The sequence below is a fragment of the Myotis brandtii genome, unplaced genomic scaffold (genome assembly GCF_000412655.1).
Source record: "Myotis brandtii unplaced genomic scaffold, ASM41265v1 scaffold879, whole genome shotgun sequence".
Lineage (NCBI taxonomy): Eukaryota > Metazoa > Chordata > Mammalia > Chiroptera > Vespertilionidae > Myotis > Myotis brandtii.
In genome coordinates, this window is record NW_005371595.1 from 387,680 (window position 1) to 414,725 (window position 27,046).

Below are 27,046 nucleotides of genomic sequence, written 5' to 3' on the forward strand. Positions count from 1 at the left end.
GCACAAGCCCGGATTGTGGGCTCAATCCCCAGTGGGGGTCGTGCAGGAGGCAGCCAATCAATGATTCTCTCTCATCACTGATGTTTCTCTCTATTCCTCTCCCTTCCTCTCTGAAGTCAATAACAAAATATATTTTAAAAGTCTCAAAACCAAAGCACTTGCATTTCTAGATCTAAAGAACCACTGAATGGTGGTTGACAAACAAATGATGACAAATTCCACATCATAGCCCATCACAGCACCGCGATCAGAGAGAGAAATTATTTTAAAAATTAAACTAAGTAACAGTTCAAATAGAAAACTCAAGTATCAGAATTCTCCATAATAACTCATGAACCTAAAAAACAATGCAGATATACTTTTTAAATCTGAGGAAGAAAAATTTACAACATAAAATTCTATATTAGGAAAAATTATCAATCCAGTATGACATAAAGACATGCAAGTTCCCATAGTCTTGATATTTTACATATTCTCCCTGAAGCTAATGGACAATGTGCTCCATGAAAATGAGGGAGTAAACCAAGAAAGACAAATGCCCAAGAGAAGGCCATGGAGTCACTATGATGCTCTGGATGGAGACAGGAAAAGAAATACATGGAAGAATTAAAGGTAACAGTGCCTGGGCCTCACTGAGGGCTAGGAATACTGTCTATTCTCAGCTATCAGACTGGAAAATCTAATGGTACCAGGATCACTAGGCAGAGTACACATAACCGTCTTGTCTCAATAGTGGTTAGTAATTGACTGAGCACTTTTCCTGTCCCGCCTCACAAATTTTAAAAGATCCAAGAGGATCAGTCTTTTCCCAATACATTAACAATGTCCCAAAACAAAGTTCAATACTTATAGGAATACAGAAATATCTAGCATTCCACAAGGTTAAATAAATTCACAATGTTGGCAGTGCAACCAAAGACTACCAGCTACACAAAGAAACTGCAAAGTCTTCTACATAGCAGGAATATAAATAAATCAAAACTGCCATAGAAATAACAGATATTAGAATTAGCAAGGACATTAAAACAGTCATAACTGCATTCCATACGGTCCAAAAGTTAAGTAGAAACATGAAAAATACAAACAAGATACAAAAATTATAATGTGAGAAATGAAATATACATGAGATAAAATTCATGGCAGATTAGATATCGCACAAGAAAAGACCAGTAAGCCTGAAAATACAATAGAAACTATCCAAAATAAAAAAAGGAAAAGCAGGGGGAAAAACTAACAGAATATCAATGAGCTATGAGGCAACTTTAAGTGATCAAATACATGTATAATTGAGTCCTCTAAGAAGAGAGGTGGGAATAGAAAAAGATATTTGAAAAAGTAATGGTTATAATGCTTTCAAATTGGATGCAAACCATAAACATATAGATCTAAGAAATTCAATGAACTCCAAGCACAAGTAAAAAAATTACACCAAAGCACACCATAATTAAATTGCTCAAAGTCAATGATAAAGGGAAAACCGAAGACAAAATACATGCAGATACATTACATATAGAGGAACAAATAAAGATTGTAGATTCCTTATCAGAAATAACTCAAGAAAGAAGACAGCGACACAACATTTTTAAAGTAATGAAAGTAAGAATATGTGAACCTAGACTTCTATATCTAATAAAACTATCAGAAAGAAAGGCAAAATAAATATATTAAAAAGTAAAAATAAAGATTTTTCTCAGATATACAGAAGCTCAAGTCCTCACCAGATATGTACTACAAGAAATGATGAAGGCCTTTAAGATGGAAAATGATATTGAATGAAAATGTGGACCTACACCAAAAAATGAATAAAATCAGAAATGGTTACTTTTGGGATAATTATATATTTTTATAATTATATAAGTCACCCTAATTACTGATTGTTTGAACAAAAGTAATAACAATGTAGTATGAATTTATAACATATTTTGTAAAAGTAAGATAACAACAATTGTGTAAATATCAGAGAATCAAATGGAAGTATTCTATTTGAAGGTTCCAACATGACCCATGAAGTGGTATAGCATCACTTGAAGGTAAACAGTAGTAGGTTAAACATGTACACTATTAACCCTAAAGCAACCACAAACACAAAACAGAAAACAAGAGTTATAGCTAATAAGCAAACAAAAGAGAGAAAATAGAATAAAAATATTCAATTAACCCAAAAGAAAAAAAGGAGGGCTACAGACAGAAAAATAAAAATGTGAGATTTAAACTCAACCTTTAAACCTAAAGTTTAAAGATGTAAATGAAATTTGCTGTAAGCAAGATAATATGAATAATCACATTACATTTTAATGAGTTAAATACCCCAATTTAAATGCAGATATTTGAATGAATTAAAAAGCAAGACCAAAGTTATGCTCCCTAAAGGAAACATACTTTGAATATAAAAATTAACCTGCTAGAACTGCATATTGAAAGAGATAAATCCACAAGTATAACTGCAGATTATCAATGCTTCTTTCTAAATAATGGATAGAAATAGGTACTATTTGAAAAACATGATCAATCAACTTCAGCAAGCTGATATTTATAGAATATGACATCTAATAAAAAACAGAATACACATTCTCTTCAAGTGCACACCAAACATTAATCAAGACAGACCATATTATGGACCATAAAACAAGTCTCAATAAATTTAAAAGGATTCAGGTGATACAAATTATGTCCTCTGTCTCCAACAGAATGAAATTAGAAATCATTACACAGATCTCCAGAAACTCCCTCCCCCCAAATATTTGGAAACTAAGTTATACACCTAAATAACTAATGGGTCAAAGAAGAAATCAGAAAGTATTCTGAACTCAATGAAAGTGGAACACAGCATATAAATATTGTTCTCAAAGGTTTTTCTTCCTCATTTGAGAAAAGGAGGTATTTCACAATTTTGGCACTAGAGTTTCATTTGTGCAAGGATTAGCCCTAACAGTTTCTGATTTGGACTTGTTGCACTGTCTGTATTAAGACTATACCACTGATGGTATAAGGCTGGAGTTAAGGGCACATAAGAGGTTCTGAGTGATCATTCTAGAGCTCTAACTGGGAAAGAATGAAAATTGTGTGACTCGAATTTAACAGAATTCACTATTCATAGAAAAGGGAAAAAAAACTCAGAATTCAAAAGCACACAAAAAATTCTTTAAAGTTTAAAGATGTAACGAGTAAGATAACAGAGATAACAGTATCTACTCCCTAGGGCTCCTATGAGGATTAAATGAATAATTTGCGTCAGGCATCTAATATAGTCCCTGGCACATAGGGTTTGGTGAACATTAGCCATCTTCAAATTCATTAGTTTTCTTTTTTTTTAAAATATATTTTTATTGATTTCAGAGAGGAAGGGGGAAGGAGAGAGTTAGAAACATCAATGATGACAGAGAATCATTGATTGGTTGCCTCCTGCACACCCCCCACTGGGGATTGAGCCCGCAATCCAGGCATATGCCCTTGGCTGGAATTGAACCTGGGACCCTTCAGTCCACAGGCCGATGCTCTATCCACTGAGCCAAGCCAGCCAGGGCTCATTAGTTTTCTTGAGTTTGATGCTATGAGTAGTAACGCTTTATATTATTATATCTTAATTAAAAATAATATATGTTATAAAGAGTGTGCTGCTATTACCTTTTTATGCAAAAGAAAATATTACTTATATGTAGTTTATAAGTTTCTTTCCCATTTTCACTGGCCACCTCCATAAAATTCTCCTCCAGAGACAAAGACCCAAAAAGCAAAATTTAAACTCTAAATCAGGCCACTGGGAAGGATTTAATCACATGCCACTAGAAGTAATATTCTGAACACCAGGAATTACCTTTTTCAGACGTGCTGGCCAGGATCCAAGGGCTCCGGGCGGACCAGCCAATCTCATTCCTGCAGGACACGCTGATGCTGTAGTTAGCCAGAGCTCGCAGCTGCTCGACTTGATACAGAGGTGGAGAAGCAGAGGTGTTAAAATTCATGACGGAGCCATTACTCAGAGGATCCACTTCCTTGACCTAAATGAAAAGTGAAGATGTGGACCCGGCATTAGTAAAGTGGCGGGAATGTCAGACGTGGGCTCTCAGGCATCCTGTGCACGTGGCCCGTCCTCTCCACGGAAGGAAGTACCTGCTTCCTTCCAGGCCACACACCCGCATTACTGAGTGTTACTCATGCTGTGGGAGCAACAATTGAGGACCTGAGGAAAAGGCCTGAAGTAAGTGTTCTCGTTGGGGTAGGGGACAGAGCAAATGATCATCACTGTCTTACAATTATTATAACACATTATAAAATAGCCCCTCCTCTCTCAGGACCGCCTCAAGTCTCCATTTCTTTCAGCTGTTTCACAGAATATGCAACAAAGTCAACTGAAACAGGGTGGCAAAGCCTAAAATATAGGGTGTCCCAAAAAATGTATAGACAGGGAATAATAATAAAGGGGGTGTTTATTAAAATACATTTCATTTTCAAAATTGAGCTATCCGTTGTGTATATACATTTTTGTGGGGACACCCTGTATTTACTATCTCTAGACTTTTAAAGAAAACCTTTCCCAAATCCTACTTTGGAAGATGGGATACTGGAGCTTGTTTTAATCTGTTTTTCTTTTCATTGTGCAACCTGAGGACCCTCTGCTCTTCCTTGAAGAACATTTTAGTGTTGTCCATTGTTCTTAATTTTTTAAAAAGATTTTTTAAATTGATTTTTAGAGAGAAAAGTATGTTTTCGTGTTGTCCATTGTTCTTAATTTTTAAAAAAGATTTTTAAAATTGATTTTTAGAGAGAAAGGAAGGGAGAGAAACATCATGTGAGAGTGAAACATCAATCAGTTGTTCCTGCACATCCCCGCTACCGGGGGAACCAGCCTGAGACCCAGGCCCGTGCCCTGACCAGGAACCAAACTGGCAACCTTTCGGGCATGGGACGACGATGCCCAACCAACTGAGCCACACTAGCCAGGACACGTTGTCCATTATTCCCCCTCTCATTACACTCCAGTATAAATTCGTTCCAAAGGCATACACAGGTAATTCAGATTTTATGACATTTCTTAGTGGGGAGACATAGGAAAGGGTCATTGCACCTCACCCACCAAACTTCTCTAAAGCTCTTTAAAACATCAGCTCTTTCTGAGTTCCTTCTCTGCATCCTTCATAAACCCACCAGTCTCTCCACATCCCTCTCCAGGCGTCCTCTGTAAGCACAGGCAGGAGAGGGGGGTTCCCAGCAAAAACCTCCCCCTTGTCCAGTCAGCACACCTCCTGTCTGTGAGTGAGGATGTGTGAGAGTGGGTATCTTTCCACTGCAATTTTTCAAAACTTCTATGACACGGAGTACTTATCAATCAGAAAAGACAAAACAATATTAAATTTTAAAAAAAGAAGTAACCAAGAGCAATTTGGGGGGAATATCTTAAACCCTGTATCCATTCCTCATAATAATGGGCTAGCAATCATGGGTGTGGATAACGAGGCTGTTATTACAGCGTATAGGTATCGAAATGTAGGCCAAGGGGCATTCCCAATAACATTTTGGAATTTTGAATCTGCTAAATGATACTGAGCTAGTGGGGCCTCCCCTCCCCTCTGACTAAGAACTGGAGACTCCACTGGGCGACAAGAAGCCGCAGTTGGCCTGAGGAGCCCCCAGGGGAAACGCAGTGAGCTACATGCTCCTCTGGGTCCTGGCTGTTGGCAGAAGTCACTCTGTTCCTTCACTTTAGAGTATGCACCTCCTTCCTGGTGACCAACCCTGGAGACGAAGGTGGAGGAAGCCTGTGGCTCCCCATCCACCATTTGGGGAGCAACGTGTGGAGCATTTCCAGGCGCAAGATGCGCTCTGAGAGCCGTTCCTGGAAGAGGACGGGGTTTCTATAACAGGCCTTCTCGGTGGGTCCTGGGGGAAAAGAGGGAATGAGATGGCAAGAAGTACGTGGGACAGTTAAAAATAGACCTGGAGTGTGCAGCCCAAAAATGGGTGAAGGAAGGAATTCATGTCAGGACCACAGGAAGCGAGAGGGTGTGTGCTCCTCCGCGTAAATCTGAATCTCGGCCAGAACATTCATTTGTTACCGAGTCAGAGTTTAAAACTGTCACGGACTGGGAACCTGCTACAAAACTATCCTCGGTCCCCTCAGAAATGGGGATATATCGTTTATCTGCAGAATGTAAGTTATAACTTCTCAAACCAACCCGACTAATCCTGTTAGGACTGCAGGAGAAAGTAAAAAACCCAGTTATGTTTGAGTATCAGATCAACTACAAATAATTATATGTATGGGTATGTCACAAAATGACTCGTGTACTTTAACTTGTAAGATTACTTTCTTCTTATTTGCTAAATTTAGTCACCCTACCAGAGATGGAAAGGAGAGTGGGTGAAGGGAGGCAGAATACCCATGCCGGTGCCACAGGACCTGAGGCAGGCAAGGCAGGCTGCAACTTGGTGCTCAAAGGGTGATTGTTCACTCAGGCCATGGCCACCCAAAGCCAAGGTGCAGAGAGAGAGAGAAAGAGAGAGAGAGGGAGCGCAGGTGAAGTTTGTGTGTCATCACCTTCCACCTTCAGGGCGACCTGGTGTTTTCCAACCAGCCCACTCTACCTCATGTCTACCCTGAGAGCCTTCTCTCAAGGCGGGGCAGCGCTTCCGCAAAGTCCCCCTGAAGGCAGCCGTCCTTGTGTGGAAGGAGCCTCATGTCCTCTTGGATTCTGCAAACAGCTCAGCAATTGGGTAACATTTATAAAGGGCTGTCCACGCCTCAGCTATGTCCCTATATAGGGACAGTCATGGCCCTACAATAGGAAATAGGCCGTCGTAGTTCCCCAAAACAGAACCCTGAAATACATGAAGCAAAAACCTAAAGAAATGAAGGGAGAACTAGACAATTCAAAAATAACAGTTGAGACCTCAACTCCCCACTTTCCATAATCGATAGAATCACCAAGCAAACGATCAACAAGGAAACAGAAGAACTGAACAAAACTATACACTAACTCAATCTGACAGATGCAGAACAGCCCACCCAGCCCCAGCCAAATACACCTCCCCCAAGGGCACATGGAGTATATTCCACCCAGAGCAGAAGTTATGCTTGGCCATAAACAAGCCTTGATAAATTTAAAAGGATGGAAACCATACCAGTGTGTCCTCCAAACACAAGGGAATAACATTAGAAATCAACAAAGAAAGAACATTTGAAAAATTCACAACCATGTAAAGTTAAACAACACATTCCTAAATAACCAGCAGGAAAAGAAGAAACCACAAGGCAAATGACAAAAAACTTGAGAGGAACTAAAGAACACCAAAAAATACCAAACCTCAGGGGATGCAGTTAACGCAGGGCTTAGAGGGAAATGAATAGTATATATGCCCATAATAAAAAAGGAAGAAATTTAAAATCAATTGTCTAACCTTCCACTTTAAGAAACAAGAACAACAACAAAAAGAGAAAACTAAGCAAACAGAAGAAAGAAAGCAAAGATTAAGGCAGAAATGAGTGAAGTAGAGAACAGAAAAACTCACAAAGACAAAAGTTGGTACTCCGCTAAGATAATAAAATTGACAAATCTTCAGCTAGACTGACCAAGAAAAAAAAGAGGGAAGACTCAAATTATTAAAAGCTGGAATGAAAAAGGGGCAACCACTACTAGCCTCAATGAAGAGAAAAAGATTATAATTTGAATATTATGAACAACTGTATACCAACAAATTAGCCCAAAGGAAATGGACAAATTCCTAGAAACACACAAACTACCAAAAGTGACTCAAGCAGAAATAGAAAATCTGAACAGATCCATACCAAGTAAAAAGATTGAATAAGTAATCAAAAAACTTCCTACACAAAAAAAAGCTCAGGACCAGATGTCTTCTCTGGTGATTTCTACCAAATATTTAAAGAATGAACAGCGATCCTTCACAAACTCTTCCAAGAAACAGAAAAGGAGGAACACCTCCCAACTCATTCTACAAGGCCGGTATCATCGTGATACCGAAACCAGAAGAAGCCAATACAAGAAAACTACAGCCCAGTATCTCTTGTGAATACAGACACGATTACACAGTGGTGATGGTTTCACAAACTCTTCGAGGAAAAACCACTGAATTGTACACTTCAAATGGGTGAATATTATGGTATGTGAAATATATCTCCAGAAAAAGCTGTTAAAAAATAGCCCTGGTGAAGATTTTATAGACACAAGGACCTGACACTTACCAGTACTTGGGAGGTTTACAAAGCTGGGCAAGAACTTAGCAAGGCTGGGGGTGGCGGGGAGAGGGGCAGGCTATTTTAAATATTTGAAGAGCGCATGTTTTCACTCTTCAAAGCAGAGCAGCAGTTAGGTAACATTGGGAGACAACAAGAGCAGGGAGGCTAATTCCATTTGGTATTAAAACATCTGGTTGTTCCCGGCTGGTGTGGCTCAGTGGCTGAGCATCAACATACGAACCAGGAGGTCACAGTTCGATTTCCGGTCAGGGCATATGCCCTGGTTGTGGGCTTGACTTCCAATGTGGGGCATGCAGGAGGCAGCCGATCAATGATTCTTTCTCATCACTGATATTTCTATCTTTCTCTCCCCCTCTCCTTTCCTCTCTGAAATTAATTAAAATATACTTTAAAAAAACCAACAACACCCATATCCGGTTGTCAACACAAAATTCTTTAGAAGTCACTTCCTTACAGTGAGTGGATGTAAATGGCCCGTCAGGTTGACATCATTTTCACTAATAAGACCAGACATGTATGAGACTAAGAACAATTCGTGACCCTACTGCGTGATAAAGTACCAGGCAGAACACATGCCCGTTTTCAGCAGACAATCCAACAACAACACCCATATCCGGTTGTCAACACAAAATTCTTTAGAAGTCACTTCCTTACAGTGAGTGGGTGTAAATGGCCCGTCAGGTTGACATCATTTTCACTAATAAGACCAGACATGTATGAGACTAAGAACAATTCGTGACCCTACTGCGTGATAAAGTACCAGGCAGAACACATGCCCGTTTTCAGCAGACAATCCACATGTGCTCACTGCCTGTTCCCACACGCAATGTCTCTCCGGACACAGAGGGTCTGAGCAGTGCTTGTGGCTTCAGCTTCCCAGGCTTGGCCTCGGCTCTGCCGCTCGCTCGGGGCTGAGCCTGCAGTGCTGGTGTGGGGTTCAGTGGGGAGTCGGCAAAGGCCCTGGGCCGGGGCACTTGGGAAACAAACAGCTGGGTTACTTTCCATGTTTATAAAACTAACAGAGCAGAGTTTACATCTCGGCATGGAATCACTGCAAGATGGCTGACCTCTATTTTACACCAGTTGAGGTGGTGGTTAAAATGGGTGAAGACTTGCAAGGTCTGTAAGGCCCAGGTCTCCCCCGGGGACCACGGGCTAAGGTGCTACTAGTACTTTCACGGCCACCAGCCCAGGAAGAGCCAGGATGACGAGTACCTGGCTTCCTGAACTCCTGGTCACAAGCCAGTCCTACCTTAGGGATGCATTTTTGAACCTTAAAAATTAATTCTCCCTGGCCTCACAGATCCCTCTGGCTGGCCCCAGCCTTGCACAGGAAGGAGGCAGGCTCTGGGGCGGGCAGGTGCACAGTGAGCCGGGAGGAGGATAGGACTTTCAACAGAGGTGCTGGAGGGAGAAAAAGTGAGGGAGACCCACAGGGCACCAAACGGGCACTTCCCTCTGAATCCTGCAGGTCTGTTTACCTGAATGTTGCAGATGCTGAACGGGGAGTAGCCATCAAAGCCCGGGACCCAGGAGATCAGGACACCGTGTGAGCTCCTGTTGTGGATGCTGACTTCAGCTGGTGGGGAGGGAAGGACTACATGAAAAAGACACACAGATGCAATTAGAGACCACAGGAGGCCAAGCGACCAAACAGACACATCAATACCACATCAGTTTCCATGTCTTACGATTAGAAAAATTAAACACAAGTTTCAAAGAGGAGCCGCCCTATGCCTGAGGCTGACTGCGTGAGCCTGCAGACAGGCCTTCCGGTGACGGGGCGCTCTGCCTGGCCACGGAAGGGGGCCCCAGCCTGCTTCCCTGCCCACTGAAGAAGGGAATGCTTTCAGCTGGGAAAGGATGTGCAGAGGCCCAGCTCCTTTACTGCCCACGGTCCTACTGTGTGCAGGCACCTTGCTGGGCAATAAATGGGGAAGAAGAGACACAGCCCTGTCCTAGCGGGGTTCTTGCCTGAGTTGGGGAGACCCATGTGAGCAGAGGCTAAGAGGGCCCGGTGTGGAGAAGAGAGGGGTACCACAGAGTATGGGGTGCACGTGTGTGTACAGGGGTAGAAATTTCCAGGCCAAGGAAGAAGGTGAGAGTCAGTTCAAGCAAAAGAACCTATTGCCGGTGCTCTGTGTGTGTGTGTGGGGGGGGGCGGGGGCGCGGTGGGCATAATGAGCGTGCAATGTCCTCAGCGACATGTGAGACATGGACATGTGTTTCAATCAGAATCTAAAAAGAATCTGAAGTTTGGGGGAGGGGTCTTATTTTCTTGTGCTAAATTTAACTCTTAACAGTAATAATCACACATAGTAAAACATGGTGACTGATGATGCTGTGTGCTTATGACGTGCCCCCCGTTATGGCCTCCACCTCATTTCCTTATTATTAGAACCCTATCAGAAGGGTTGTCTTACCGTCCCCATTACAGATGAGGAAACTGAGGATCAGAGAAGTTAAAACCAGCCACAGGCCACGAGCAGGGGAACGGAAACTTGAACTCGGGTCTGCCTGACCCCAGAGCTCCTGTCGCTCCACAGGACACGGGCGGCTGGTTGAGGAGGCAGCGAGCAGCCCAGTGTGATTGCCACTTGGCCTGCGATGCGGCCCCAGGTTCTCTCTTCTGTTAAAGGGACAGTAACAGCCCTGCTCCAGGGGGCGGTGGTGAGGACTAAATGAGGTGACATGGGCGGGCGAGGTGTGGGGGGGCATGGAGGTGGGGAAGCGAGGACAGGATGGGTAGGAGGGCTGGGCCACGTTAGGCACACACGGGGGGCCACGTTCAGGAGTTCCAGTTTTACCAGCAGACACACAGCGTGCTGAGGCGGGGAAAGAGAAGCATTCTGTTTGACTCCCCTAAATAGAGCGGTTGTAGAACTGTCCTAAAGTGCCGGCCTTTCCACATCAGAATTAGGCCTCGGATGCTACAGTTAACAACAGACTGGAAGGAGGGAGGCTTGGCTTCACATAAATTTTTAAATAAATAAGAGCCAAAAGCCTAAGTTTTGGAAACAGGATTTATTTATCTTTACATCTTAGCCGAGAGTCTGTATGAAGCAAAAACTAAAGAAGTACTTCACCTTTTATGGATTTTTAAATGTTAAGATGCTTATACCTGCTGACAATGACTTTATAAATGCATGCCCACTCGTGAATCTTTGAAATTGCCCACACAGGGCAATTACCAGCTTTGCAAAATGGTAATGATGGGCTTCGGGCTGGAGGAAGGAAGTTGCCCATCCCTCAGCGCCCACACGCCCTGCGCTCAGGTTTTCCTGGGGTGAACTTTCTGAAAGGGCCCCTCATTAAGAACAAACACTGAAACCCTAAACCTGCCCGAGTTTCTGTGAGAGCGGGTGAGGAAGGAGATTGAAAGAGGGATAAACAGACAATATGTACGTTTTTGTTACTAGGTTTTAGGTTTTCCTCCCGTTTTCGGTTTCAGACTTAAATGCCTTTGATCCCACAGAAAAAGGAGGATGAGGCAGTGGATTGGACTGGAATGTCTCCACCAGCTGGGGCCTTCCATTACCTCATGTCCCCGCTTAGTGGAAGCAAAGGGACGGGAGGTGAGGAGAGAAAGACAGGAGGCTGGGCCCGGAGGAGAGTGACCCTGGCCTGCTCTTCGCCCGCCTCGGGGCAGCAGCTGGAGGACTGCTTCACCCCAGCTGCCCCGGGAGGGACGGAGCCCATTCCTGGACCAAGAACGGCAGTTGCCCCCACCCAGGCTCTCTTCAGGGCTAATGGGGACCGGTTCAGGCTGGAAGAGGGAAGTGGAGATGGGCAAGATAGTCATGGTGAACATTTCAGCCTATTTTCTTTCCAGACCCCGAAGAGCTAAACTGGCAAATGTTTAGCAAACTTATGTGCCAGGCACTGTTGTGAGCACTCGGGCTGGTGTGATCTCATTTAAGCCTCCAGACCAGGTAGGTTGTGTAATGATCCCCATTTTAGAGAGGGGAACACCAGCCAGAGAGGTCGGTGACTTGTCCAAGATCACAAAGGCAGTCAGTGGGGAAGCCAGGGCTCTGGATGTCCTCCCCCACACCCCTCCCAGGGACTGGCCCTGCTTCTCACCTTTGATGTTGACCTGAATGCCCTTGGACACAGCCAGGCCCTTGTCATTGTGGGCTTCACAGCTGAAGAACGCCGTCTCGGTCAGACCTGAAGGGGAAGGAGAGCGTGAGAACAGCCCTACGGGGGTCCGGGCATGCTGTTACTTCTAGGTTCACTGCTTCGCGTCTTAAATGCAAAGTTAATTTTTAAAATGTTCTGGTGTTTTGGGGGGAAAATAAAATAAAAACACACCTGGGATTAAGCCCTGGGTACCATGAGCAACAAGGGGCCTGAAAGGCAGCTCCTCCGTTCAAATCCTTTCATTTTCCCTGATGGCGAGACATTAGGTAACAAAGCCATATGCTTTCAATGTTTAGCTTTCTATGAGGAGGAGGGACTCGCTGGTCCCAATATTAAGCAAAGTGGTTTCTGAGGTTCCCCAGACAGTCCCCTGTGGCGTAGCCACCTAGGACACCATGGACACCTCACAATTCCAGAAACAGCAGTGTAAACGCCAGTTTAAAAAATTTCAGACGATCTGCTGTAACGAGTCCTTAGTAAAAATCGGCCCACTCATAAGGAATTATTATACCACCGCGAGGCACTGTTACTACACAAAGATAACAGTGCTCAATAAAAAAGAAATTTACCATTTCCGAGGTGTGAAGACCTCTGATTCATTAATTTCAAGTAGAAAGAAAGAGAGGCAACCTTAATTCCATTTTCCAATAAAGGAACATGGGCTCCTTGGAAAAATGGCTGATTCTCAAGTGGGGCAAGGAACATGTCAGATGAGCCTGGGACAAAATATAACACACACACAGCACATGCACACACAGATGGGGGTACCACAGAGACATGGGAGCAACTGGAAGCACTCCCAACGGCCACAACTGGAACAATTGGAGCAAGAAAGCAAGTGAAGTGCCATTGGATTGTAACGCAAAGTATAAAACAAATGTCCAGGCGTCTATACGGATATAATAAATAATTAAATAAAAGGGGGAGACCAGACAGACCTCCCCAGTAATGAACGTGGGTCCTCTGCCCTCAGGAGGGAGCATCACTCACCCTATTTACTAGTAAGCGCGGGCTGCGCACGGCGACTTCCTTCCAAAGAGGACAGCGTGGAAAGAAAAATAAAAGGAAAGCTTTGGCGTGGAGACACTGGCAAACACTGGCTCACCCAGATGATCGAGGTCAACACCAGCAGTACGTCACGCTGACAGAATGCATCCTCGATGTGATGTGCTGCAAATGGCACTTCCCCTCTGTAGTCTTCCTCCCCAGAACCGACAACCCAAGTCTACTCATGAGAAAAAACTTCAGCCAGGCCCAACGGTGGGACACGCTACAAAAAAACCTGCCCGTCCTCCTCAGAACCGTCAAGGTCATTTTGACAGCAGTGAGAAGGGAGGAGGACTGGAGGGCTGGGTGGAAAAGGTCAAGGAATTAAAGCAAAACAAAACAAAAAACAACCCTCACAGACACAGACAAGAGAATGGCGATTACCAGAGGGAAGGGGGGTGAGAGGAGCTACAGAGGGTAAAGGGGGTAAACGGTGACAGTAGAAGACTTATTGGGGCGGTGATCACACAATCCAATATACAAACGCTGTAGTATAGAACTGTACATCTGAAACCTACGTACTTTTATTAACCAATGTCACCCCAATAAATTCAATAAAAATACATTTAAAAATAACTGTCAAAGCCATTAAAAAACAAAAACAGTTAGAGAAACCGTCACAGCCAAGAGGAGCCTAGGGAGACATGGAAACTAAATCCCGGATGAAATCCTGGAACAGCAAAGGGGTTAAGTAAAAACAAAGTAAATGTGAACCAAGTTCGGGCTTTAGTTGGTAACAGGGCGTCAGTATTGGCTCACTCATCGTAACAAACGTGCCACTGAGGGAAGATGTCAGTAGGAGCGGAGAGTAGGGGTGGGAATTCTCTGTACAATTCCCCAACCGTCCTTCCACAATTTTTCTGCAAATCTAAAACTATTCTAAAGAGGAAAAAGGTTATTTTTGAAGACAATCACAGCCATATATGCCCTCTACTTTAATCTGGAAACTTCTCTATGTCTGTCTCTGGCACAGAGTCCACATCAAGAACTGGAGGAAGACAGTCCGATAAACAGAATTCCTGAAAATACACCACCATTTGCCTCCTGCCTGAACAGTTTATTTTGCTTTCTTCTAGCTATCTACTTGTGTAGGGACCGTTCCATCTGATAACTATAAAATTCAAAGCTTGTCACGAACAAAGAAGTGAAATGTTTAAAAAACCAAAAAGGACCACGCTGCCAGGCATGAACCAAGAGAGGCTCGGCCAAGAGGCGGAGGCCCTGTCTGGCAGCAGATCTAGGAAGAAATGGAAATCCGATCCCTTTTGTGCTGGGGCTACTCCTGAGCGGATCCATGTGCTGAGAAATCCCTGCTGGTTCTGCTCTTCGCCATCCAGATGGGAATCTGTCCTGCTGACCGAGATCTGCTGACCAGACACGGCCCCTCGAGGACCAGCGGACCGAGGGGCCTCCGTCCTACCTCCCTGTGGTGACCGCTTCCTCTCTAAGACGCTATGTCAGAATCGAACAGACATCTCCGGGCTTTACCCTTCCAAGATGAGGAGTATTTCCATCCGACTGGAGGGAACTCCTCCATGGATGGCTGGGCTAGATTCTCCCAACAATTCCAGGTGCCAAGAAACTACAGTTCCCGTAGGAACCAGGCTCTTTTCCCAGCTGGCCACCTCCTCTCAAGTGAGGGATGAAACCACCAATGGCTTGTGTGGTGGTTTAGGAAATATTTATTGCCCTGGAGGGAAGTGTTTCCTTGAAACCCGGCAGCTACAGCTATACCAGGGCACCTGTGGTGGCCCTGCCTCGGGGGTCTTTGTATCTTCTGCTTGATTTTCCCCCAAAGAATTTTGAAAAATACATGTAGCCTCTCACACATTTTGAGGTTTGCGTCTTAGACGGTTCCTAATTTAAACGGCTGCAAAGGATGGAATTTCAGCCACCCTAAATAATGGCCTGACATTCTAAAGGAAAACTCCTTTCATGTCTGATGTAATTTTCCAGGGGCTGTACGCTGTGTGAGGTCGTTAGCTCTATTAGCTACTGGAATATGTGCTTGGGTATTCTTGTTACAAGTTTTCTGCCTTAATTTCAAATTCAGTACATATCAAGAGGTAGAGCTCGTGGGTTCTCAATCATTTTTAAGACGCATTTTACAGTGATCTTTACACCAAAGCCTTGGAGAACCGAGGCCCTCAAAATGACTCGAGATAAGTCGGAGGGGGCCTTCCTTTGTAAAACGAGGGAGCAATGAATGACGGGAAGCAGGAGGTGAGACAGAAGAGCTGTCACAGCATCTGGACTTTGGGCACTTTGTCCGGCTTGGATTTTAGGAAAGACGTCCTGGATGAGGATGAAGACATTGGCCCCTCCAAGCCACTGCCTGGGGCCGGGGCTGCAATCACTATTTCAGTCGGCCTGTGGCACTGGATTTCGTGCTGAAGTATCACTTTAACCTTCCAGGTCGTAAGCTCTCAAATAAGATGGCCCATATGTCCCCAGGCTCTGTGAACTTGCAAAACTTGACTTATACTTAGATCAATCAGCTTTGGCTCAGTCAGAAGACACAGGAGGTGGTGTGTGTGTGTGTGTGTGTGTGTGTTGAACAGATATCTGCAGGCTGAAACCAAGACTGTTGCCAAGACTCTTGGTAAACACTTGAGTCCAAAACACAAGTCACATGGGGGAAGAGCTGGCCCTCCCGTAAATCAGGAGGGTGGTGGGTTTCACCGAGATGTTCCCCAACCGTCCTTCAGGCCTGCAGGGTTTATCCACGCAGGAAGTGAAACTGCTTATCACGGGGCATGACTTCAGGTTAAGCGGGAAGTCCATTTCCCTCTTTGCGTTTCCTTACAGAGTGAACACAAAGTCAGGAAAAACATCTGTAGCAAAATCCCTGGCACCAGGCACCACCCCCTTTCAGAACCGCCCAGAAGGAGCCAAATCACGGATGACAGCAGTTCTCAACAGACGCTCACCAGACGCCAGCAGAGAGCGTGGAAGCTGGTCCCAACCAGTGAACTTTCTCCAAAACTCGGTGGGCACTGCAGGCCAGACACAGCCTTCTTTGCTTTCTGTATTCAGTTACACTTCTTTGGGCCTGAGATGCCCAACAAGAGACTCATTTCTCAGCCTGGGTTGGACACAGCAACGGGCGTGCGCAGGAGACACGGCCCTGTCCTCTGTCCGGACGCACAGTAACCACCACACTGGAATAGCCCTGCACGTTTTATACCCAAACCCTTGTGGCTTTCCAGGGAAAACATGATCCAGCTCTCAGTCTCCGCCCACCACCCACGCTCCCCGGTGCCCCAGCCCCGAGCCCTGTCCTCTGCCCCTGGGCCCCCTTTACTCCATTACATCTCACCCAACCCCACGGTGGCTCACGCCCCTCTTGCCAGGTTCTCTGCTGGTTAAAAAATAATAATAACAACCTCTGACACAAAGTCTGAAAGATATTTTAAGGAACTTTCAGTAACAGGATGTTCCCTGGAGGGAAGGACAGAACTGCTGAGGAAGCAACTTCTAAGCATAGTTAGGTCAATTTCTGGATGAAGCAATCCTATCCTCTCATCTCTTCCCTGGTGTCTATCTTTGTACCCAAAGAGGAAGAAAAAAAATACAATATATGCTGCATCAATAAAGGAGCTTACGCTCACTCACTCTGAACTCACTGTCTGCCCTGAACTCATTCACTTACTGTGTACCAGACATTGTCCCAGGCACGGTGGGTGCGTCCACAAATAAAACAAAGGCCCTTGTCCTTACGGATCTCACGTTCCCATGGAGGGAAAGGGCGAGAAATAATAACCTTCTAAGTAAGTGAGCTCTCAGAAGGTGATTAGGATTCTGCAAGAATAGAAGAGGATCAGAGGGCCAGAGGTGAGTGGAGAAGTGGGTTGTGATTTTCAGTACGTGGATCAGCCTGGCTCCTTGAGAAATGCCCTCTGAGGAAAGCTGAGGTGAGGGAAAGGGCCAAGTTTTTACTGGAGGTGAGGGAAGGGTCTAGCAGAAAAACAGGTGGGACAGGCTTTTGCTTTGTCCTCTCAGTGGGTGGGAAACTGGAGCTCTGAGCAGAAGACATGACCTCACGTGTTTTATCAGGATCGTGCCAGCCGCCATATAAAGACTAGAACTTAATTAAGCATGTAGGTCCCTAACTCATTCCAATTTTTTTCTGATCTGTGAAATGGTATTAAAAATGACTATCACGCCTTGCTATAAGGGTCAAAGTAAATCTTTACAGAAAGCACTGTGAGAAGAATGAACTGGTTTATATAAATTCTAGTTATGTTACTGTTAGATAGGACAAGGACCTCAAGGTCGGGGCAGTTATAAATGTTATTACTAAACGTTATTCTGGCTAAATGTTAAAATGTAGCACAGTAATTTTGCAGACCAGCTGTAAACAGGATGAGCTTGGGGGAGGGGGGGGAACAACTTGATAAATGTAGCCAAACTACAAAGAAGAAGTCAACACGCAATTGACCGAATATTGCATCTAAGGCAGTGGCTCAGCCTCCTTTGGGGAGAGGAGCTTTGGAAATGAAGTCCTTGTCTTTACTTGCTGCAAGTAAATACAACTACCTAGAGTAGTGCTGTTACAGGATTCCAGGGCAGGGGGAATAGGCAAACTGAGACAGGAAAGTTAAAAGGAAGCCAAACAGTGCAGGGCAATTTGCAGCCAGCTTGTAAGTAACCAGCCATTATCTTCCCTAGCCAGGGACCTGAGAGCAATGGTTAAAAACCTTCCTAATGAGAGAATTCGGAAAAGGAGGGGAAAGGGGGAAAGGAAAAAAGGGCAGTTTTACTCCCTAAGCCAGTGGTTCTCAACCTTCTGGCCCTTTAAAAACGAACTCATGTTGTGACCCAACCATAAAATTATTTTCGTTGCTACTTCATAACTGTAATGTTGCTACTGTTATGAATCGTAATGTAAATATCTGATATGCAGGATGGTCTTAGCGACCCCTGTGAAAGGGTTGTTCGACTGCCAAAGGGGTCGCGACCCACAGGTAGAGAACCGCTGCGAGAAGCCAGCAGTCTCAAGGCTTGGCAAGAGAAAGTTGCCAGGTGCTTCTCAGGAATTCTGGGAAGGCCACACAAAGTAAAGGGATCTTGAGAATTAATCTGCACCAAAATAGTCAGCAGAGGAATTCTGAGACCTATAGACAGGAGGGTATATAATGCCTGGGACCCCACCAACCTGCTCTTCAGATGAGCTGAGAGAATCTGTGCTTCATCAGCCAGGTTTGCTTGCTTGCTTTTTCAATAAAGGTGCATGCTTTAATTGCTTTATAAATTTGCTTTTCACTACGTAGTCAAGGACTCTCGTATAAATTCATTTATGTGAGAAGGCAAAGATCGAGGTTGGGAATGAAGCATAGTAACCTCCATCTTGAATAAAACTGCTGTTTGAATTCTCTGCTATTGTTAGATTATCCCTAGTCCTGTAAACTCGGTCACTGTAAACTCTGTCACTTTAGACCAGGGGTGGGCAAACTTTTTGACTCGAGGGCCACAATGGGTTCTTAAACTGGACCGGAGGGCCGGAACAAAAGCATGGATGGAGTGTTTGTGTGAACTAATATAAATTCAAAGTAAACATCATTACATAAACGGGTACGGTCTTTTTTTTTTTTTAGTTTTATTCATTTCAAACGGGCCGGATCCAGCCCGCGGGCCGTAGTTTGCCCACGGCTGCTTTAGACAGTCTCTTATTCTATAAAATTACTTTGTTTTCAGTTCAAATAGAAAAAGATAAACTTAACTGTCTGACCTTGCAAGCTAGCCATCCAATATAATAGACTAATATAGACTATTACTGATAATAATTCCTTATTCTTATGCCAAGTTCCAACTCATTATGTATTCAAGGTTACAACTGTCTGTAACAATAACTCACACAGAGTTCTTTGTAATACCTGCAGACAAAGAAGCTCAAAAGGTATAAATACGGGAAACTTCCTGTATGTGGGGCTCAGAGATTTGGAAGAAACACCTCCCTCTGGGCCGCACGTAATAAACAACTCCTAATTAATTTGTTTATTAAGGCGTCTTGTATCTCATTCGCTGATTTAAGATACAACAGGAACAGCCCTCTCCCACTGACTCGGGGCTGTCCTAGCTGGTAACACCTCTCTAGTGTTGGTGAGAGGTGCCTATAACAGTACCCCAAGTTTGGGCAAACCCCTTGAGTTCAGTAACATTACTGTTGTTATTACAATGAATATTAATTCATTGTATACCCACCTAACTGAAACATAAACTAGCTTAGCTGTTTTCTAAATGTAGATTTAAATATAAAACGAGTATTTAAAAACAGAAGGATCGCCGAACCGGTTTGGCTCAGTGGATAGAGCGTCGGCCTGCGGACTGAAGGGTCCCAGGTTCGATTCCGGTCAAGGGCATGTACCTTGGTTGCGGGCACACCCCCACTGGGGGGCAGGAGGCAGCTGATCGATGTTTCTCTCTCATCGATGTTTCTAACTCTCTATCCCTCTCCCTTCCTCTCTGTAAAAAATCAATAAAATATATTAAAAAACAAAACAAAACAGAAGGATCAGCATAAGTCCACCACTCTTCTTAGGAAGGTAGCTCACAATTGACGGTGAGCTAGGAACTACTGCATGTAAAATGTATAATGGGTCACATTTGAGTCCTTCCTGTAGGCTGCTTCTGTACCAAGGACTTTTCGTTCATCATTTTACTGGATCCTCATAAATGGTCCACGAAGTAGACACATATTACCCCTACTTTATATAAAGCAGTGGAGTAGCTTGCGCAGGGACACATGGCAGTGAAGTGGCATTAGTCTCTATGTCACAGCTGGGGAACTGAACCTCTAGTCTATAATCAATATATCCCACGGTTAAACACCATGCATCACATGCTTTTTACAGTTCTGCTATTTGGGGGTGTGGAGGATTGAATTCTGCCCCTGACAAAGTGGTCCTTTAAAAAAAGACCAAAAAACCCCCACATGAACCCTTTGTTTTGAAATAATTTTCAATTCATACGAAATTACAGAAATAGTACAGAGTTCCGGTCCACCCTTCACTCAGCTTCCCCTGCTGATAAGATCTTACATAACCAAGGGATTCTGACCCAAACCAGGAAACTGACTTGGTGCAATACCATTAACTAAAACACAGACCTGATTCAGATGCTGCCCGTTTTTGTTTTGTTTGGGGAGGGAGGAGTGTATGGCTCTATGCAATTTTATCACAGGTTGTGTACAGAGACAGAACCCTTCCATTACCAAAAAGAAGCTCATTCCTGCTACTCCTTTTAGAAACACGCTCCCCCAACTAACCCCGGCAAGAGCGCGTGTCTGTCGGCCATCACTACAACCGGGTCATTCTGAGGCTGATACATAAATGGAATACTACAGCGTAGAATCCTTTGAGATTGGCTTGTTGGCGCAGAATAAGGTGCTGTAGACAAAGGCCTTCTTTGCCCTTGTCTCTTAAAGACAGCTCTTACATCACTAGGGAAAAGATTGGTATCAAAGGGACAAAGTGTGTGAGCTTCCTGTTCATAAACGTGCTTGCTCAGAGCAGCCTCCACAATCAGGGCTCTTCAAGCCCTTCCAGAGGTCACAGAATTCTCTCAGATCAGAAAGGTTTACTTGGGGGTTAATTTCAAGACAGAACTGTGGGAAAAAAGGAGACATATGTAATACTTTCAACAATAAATAATTAAAAAAAAAAAAGAAGACAGAACTGCATCTCCCTGCAAACACCCGGCTTTACATCAGCATGTAACCTGCAAAGGCATCTCAGGTCAGAAAGGCCTGAACTACTGGGAGGACTCAGGCATCACACCAAAGGTGCTCAAAATAAAAAACAGGAGTAAGTAAGGATAATGTTTTATGTCATTCTTGTCCAACATTACAAAATTCAGGTGCTTGGGCACAGCCCGGGTGGCTGACTGGGTCTCACTAATGGCCCAGCACAAGTCCTGCATCAGAAGCCTGCACCCTGGGCCCTTTCTCCCTCTGCATCTACAAAATGGATGTAAAAACCCTGTACTGCCCGGCCGGTGTGGCTCAGTGGGTCACGAGTGGATTCCAGGTCAGGGCACATGCCTGGGTTGTGGGCTTGTTCCGGGGTAGAAAGCGTGCAGGAGGCAAATGATCAATGATTCTCTCTCATCATTGCTGTTTCTATCGCTCTCTTCCTCTCCCTTCCTCTCTGATATCAATAAATATATATTTTAAAGAAAAACAAAAATATCTTTTAATTTCACAGAACTGGCTAGAGATATATGAGAAAAGAGATAAGACTAAGTGCAAAAATAATTATACTAATGCAAGTTACTTTACTATCACTGTGTCTCTTTGTTCCAGTGAAGGGACCTAAGACATGGGAGTGTTTGCCATTCATTGTTTGTTCAGTAATTCATTCATTCAGTCACACAGTGTGGGGTGATGGGGCTAAGCTAATTAATAATTAATATGTGATAATCACACCGGTTCATAACTTAGGGGCAGACACGCAGATGTTCTGCACTATGTGGTGGGAGGTACAAGAGTTATGAAGAGGCACTATGATTGCAAAGACAAGGTCAGGGTGTCCAGCAAGCTTTTTAGAGAAGAAACACATACGGGTATAGAGATGTCTACATAAGCAAAAGAAAAAAGTTAAAACAACCTACATGTTCATCAACAAGGGGATGGCTAAGTGAATTACGGTCCATCCACTCACTGTGGCAACTGTCACAAACAATGAGACAGGCCCTTGAGTACCGACATTCAGAAAGAGCTACATGGCTTGGCCATGAAGGTGTGTATGCACATTCGTGTATACGCACATATATGAGGATATTTTAAGAACTGGGAAGAGGCTGAGAGCAGGTAAACCAAAGGTTGACAGTAGATTCGGTTGTATAGGCCAGTGAAAGTATAGAGAAAAAAGGGAGATTTTTCACATTTTGCTTTATGTCTATGGTTTGAATGTTTTACAGTGAATATGTGTTCACATATTAACTGTGTAGTAAAAGGGCTGGAATTAATCTGCATTATCATCCTCACTTGAAGGAAAATCACTTATGTACACACACACACATACTTATAGAAAAAAATTAGGAAGGAAAACACATCAATGTTTTCATTGTAATTGTAAATGTGTAATAAGCTGTAAAAGTAATTCTCTGAATTTTCTACATTTTAACACAAAATAATTTAATAGTTATGCAAACTAAAGCTTTAAAAATCGTCTTACTTTGAATTAATTATAGATCACAGAAAGATGTAGAGAATATATAGGGAGCCTGGCTGGTATGCCTCAGTGGTTGAGCATCTATCTATCCAGGAATCAAGAGGTCACCATTTCGATTCCTAGTCAGGGCAGCAGCCTGGGTTGCAGGCTTGATCTCCAGTAGCGGGCATGCAATTTCTTTTTCATTGATGTTTCTATCGCTCTATCCCTTTCCCTTCCTCTCTCTCTCTAAAAATCAATAAAAAACATTTAAAAAACAAAGTATACAGGGAAAATTCTGTTTCCTTCAGCCTATGTCTCCAGTATGAACATTTCACATAACTGGAGTCTACGGCCAAAACCAGGAAACTGACACTGGTACCAGCCATAGAGCTTATCCAGATTTCACCAATTATACCTGGACTTGTGTGTGCACATGCATGGTTCTATGTAAATTTATCACAGGTGCAACTTCGTGCAATCACAGTTACACATAAAGGTATGTTTTGAAAAGCACATTACTGGGATATAAACTTCTCAGTTCCTATTTTGCATCTATCTTCTCTACCAAAGGGGGGAAAAATCAAATTAGAGAAAGTACAATAAAGATTGCAAAGAACTTGAAACCCCAAATAGGTGGCAGTAGTGAGGATGTATCTGGCCACTTGGAAATAAATCATACCTCTGAGTTGAGACAAATTACACGCAGCCTTCGGTGTTAAGATAATATGCAGATGTTATTACAGAAACACACATCTCATTCTGTGAAAACACACAGAAGAAAAGTTCTACATAAACAGAGATGGACAGAGTCTGTCCTATTTTCAAAAGGAAAATGAGATTGATTCTGGTAAGTACCAAATCACTGAGAGATAGAAATCCACAATAAAACTTAAAATCTCTTCCCCTTTGAGACAGCATGGAGGGACATGGAGAATATTATGCTAAGTAAAAGAAGCCAGTCAGAGAAAGACGAGTATCATGTGATCTCACTTATATGTGGAATCCAATGAACAAAATAGATCCAGAGACACAGAAGCATGGAACAGACTGTCAAATCTCAAAGGGAAGGTGGGGATGGGAGGGTGGGTGGGAAGAGATCAACCAAAGACCTAGTATGCATATATGCATAACCCATGGACACAGACAATAGGGTGGTGAAGGCCTGGTGCGGGGTACGGGGACAGGCTAGAAGGGGTCAATGGTGGAAAAAGGGGGACATATGTAATACTTTCAACAATAAAGATTTTTTTTAAAAAAGAGGGGGTATCAAGTTGGTGCCTGTAGGGATGCAGAAAACTATCTTATCCAGGAGTTCAGCTCACCTTCAATAAGTCAGGCCTGATTTCAAAACGAATTCCAAACTGATTTCCAGTCTTTCTGTGACAGTTACTAGACTGATGTATCAAGGAATGTCTCAGAACACAAGATGAAGAAATAAATGGAAAAAATAAAAGTCAGCAGACTTATCATGGGTTGAACAGTAGCCAAGAGAACTGACTGAATGAACTGAGGTCAACTCAGAGGCTGCCTTTATTAACAGGCCTCTGGCTTTGCTCTCGGTTAGATCAGAATCTAGATTTCCATCAACAACAAAACCGCAGTTGGCACCAAGCAGAGAGAAAATCTGCTTATCCAATGAATCGAGGGTGGAAATGGGCTCGGTAGGCTGGGACAGTGGGTTAAACTTTTATAAGGTAAAGAATGCGATTTCAAAAACAAATAGGCAAGGAGCTGGAGAGCTTTGGCTTTGTGGCAATTTAATGACAAAAAAGACCTGGGGATTTCAATGAGCCTCAAACTCAACATTAACCAATATACTAACCTATGGCTTGCATTACAGAAACAGTGTCCAAAACACAGGCGGTTACAGCCTCCACTGAACCTTAGGAATGTCTTCCCAAAGTAATACCAATGTGACTGAATGCTTTCAGAAAAGAGAGGAGGGGGGAGCAGTCCTAACTAGTTTTGTGAGGTAAACAAACCCACATACCTAAACTGGCATTACAAAAACAACTCATAAACCAATTTCCCACATAGGCATTTTTTTTTTTTACAATAAAGAATTCGACTGACTGGCTTTTGTTGCTTAGAATTCCCTGACAGGAGTGGTGACACATGGTGGGTCCCTAGATAGCTTTAGGATGGGGTTGGTCACCAGAATGACTGACCACTTGGCCAGAGGGTTGGGAATCTCAGCCCAACCTCCATCCTCTAAGGAGCAGAGGGAGGTCTGAAACTGTTCAGTCACATGGCCAATGGTTTCAGCTCTTGTGCCCATGTGACGAAACCCCAACAAAATCTCTGGACCCTGAAGCTCAGGACAGTTTCCTGTTAGGTGAACACACAGATGTGCTGGAAGGAGACACACCTTAGTTCCAGGAGGACCCTCCCAGACCTCACCCTGTGTGCATCCTTGGTAGTAAAAGTGTAATGGTTAGTTTAGCACTTTCTGAGTTCTCTGGTGTGGACAGAAAAGGGGCCACATGCTAACCTGACTAACTCAGGGAAGGCCTGCGTGGCGGACTTGTAAACTAAAAACCTAAAGTAACCGCAAAGGATGGTCTGAAATTAAAACCTTTAATTAAAAAGCAGTTAATAGTGGGTAGTCATGTCCTAGGCCAGTATCTTCCCTGACAAGATCAACTTCAATCTTTATTGAGCCTATTGTCTTTTTGCATCTAAAATAACAACATACCTGTGGAATGTCAGGGTAACTTGTAACTTCCCTTTTTCCAGATCCCGCAGAGCACAGCAAATGGCGCCAGGGCGGAGACCACAAATTCCCTCATTGTTATTGTTATCATGTTAATTGTTGACTGTTAACTATGTAAAAGAAGCATGTGTCTATCAATTTACTTTTTATCCAATCCCAGAGTTTTCCCCACTTTGCTTTCTCTCACCTCCCTAACCTAGCACCAATGGATTTAATGTAACCCACTTACATATCCACCTTTGATGGTAATTTATAAAAATAGATGAAAAACCACCATTCTCCGGAGCATTATCCCAATATCTTGAGATTTTGCTTCCCGGCAATTGCCGACAGATTGGCTCAAATAAACTCACAAAAATTCTTTACAAGTTTGAATGTTTTCATACAGTAATACTGGGCTGTTCTAGCAAATTACCCAACTGGGGGTGGTCATGGGGACTTCCACGTTTATAGCCAGTCAGCAGGAAGTGGAGGGGGCCTGGGGACACCACTGTCACCCCAGACTTGTTGTTGGCATGTAAAGTGAGGGTAGTCTTGTGGAGGACTTGACCCTGTGCCTGTGGAGTGTGCACTCACTCTAAGAGTAGTCAGAGTCAGAAGAGCAATCTATCCAGTCAGTGTTACCCCAGATTGGGGGTGAAACAGAAAAAAACAGAAATTTGAAAATCATTCACGCAATGTCAAATCCACCAAAATACATCATGACCAAGTTTACCCCGGGAATGCAAAACTGACATTTGAAAAGCAAATCAACGTAATTTACTCTACTGAGAGAGTAACAAAGAAAAACCACACAAGCATCTCAGTAGATGCAGAAAACAAACTTGACAAAATCTGACACCCTTCATGATAAAAGTAAAATTTTTATGCCCTGGTCAGGTAACTCAGTTGGTTAGAGCATCATCCAGATATGCCAAGGTTGCGGGTTCGATCCCCAGTCAGGGTACATACAAAAATACAAGAATCAACTAATGAATGCATAAATAAGTGGAACAACAAAGTGATCTCTCCCCCCACCAGCCCCTCACCTGAAATCAATCAATCAATAAATTTTTTTTTCAGACAACTGGTAATAGGAGGAAACGTCTTTGGCCCAAATGAAGGGCATCTACCCGCAGTTAACACCACTCAGTCCTGGGGAGCAGAGATGTCCACTGTCACCACTTCCATGCAGCACATGCTGGGGAGGTCCTGGCCAGGGAAACAGGAAATAAGCCATAGAGATAAAGGGCTAAGGACCGGGAAAATAGAAGTAAAACTGTGTCTATTGGCAGGTGACATCTCTAGAAAATCCAAGGATTCTACAATAACAAAAACTCAGAACTAATAAGTGAATGCAGCAAGGTTGTAAATATAAGATCAACACACAAAAGTCCATTTATTTTCTATATATTAATAGAGAACAAATGGGAAATGAAATCAAATAGGCTCTTTGCCAGCATCAAAGCCAGAAAATATTTAAAAATAAATTTTACAAATGACGTTAAGATCCCTACCCCAAAAACTATAAAAAACAAAACACTGAGAGAAATTAAAGACCTAAAAAAAATGGACAGACTATGTTCATGAATTGGAAATCTCAATATTAGTAAAATGTCATCTTACCCTAAATTGATCTATAAATTCAATACAATTGCAAACAAAAATCACAGCAGAATTTTTGTAAAAAATGTCAAGCTGATTCTAAGATTTATATGGAAATAGGCAAAAGACCCAAAGTTGGTCTTCACCAAAAAGGATAAAAACAAAAGTCTTCTCTAAATCTAATCCAAAATT

General features: G+C 43.3%; 1 protein-coding gene across 1 annotated transcript in view; it reads right to left on the reverse strand.

The window, feature by feature from the left end:
• MERTK (MER proto-oncogene, tyrosine kinase) overlaps positions 1-27,046 on the reverse strand; it is a 104,462-nt gene that overhangs the window by 39,051 nt on the left and 38,365 nt on the right. Inside the window, exons 5-8 of the mRNA XM_014532311.1 lie at positions 12,296-12,382; positions 9,694-9,809; positions 3,815-3,998; positions 690-697 (exon numbers count right to left, since the gene is read on the reverse strand). Of these exons, the coding sequence (XP_014387797.1) occupies positions 690-697; positions 3,815-3,998; positions 9,694-9,809; positions 12,296-12,382 (395 nt within the window). The remainder of the gene's footprint in view (positions 1-689; positions 698-3,814; positions 3,999-9,693; positions 9,810-12,295; positions 12,383-27,046) is intronic.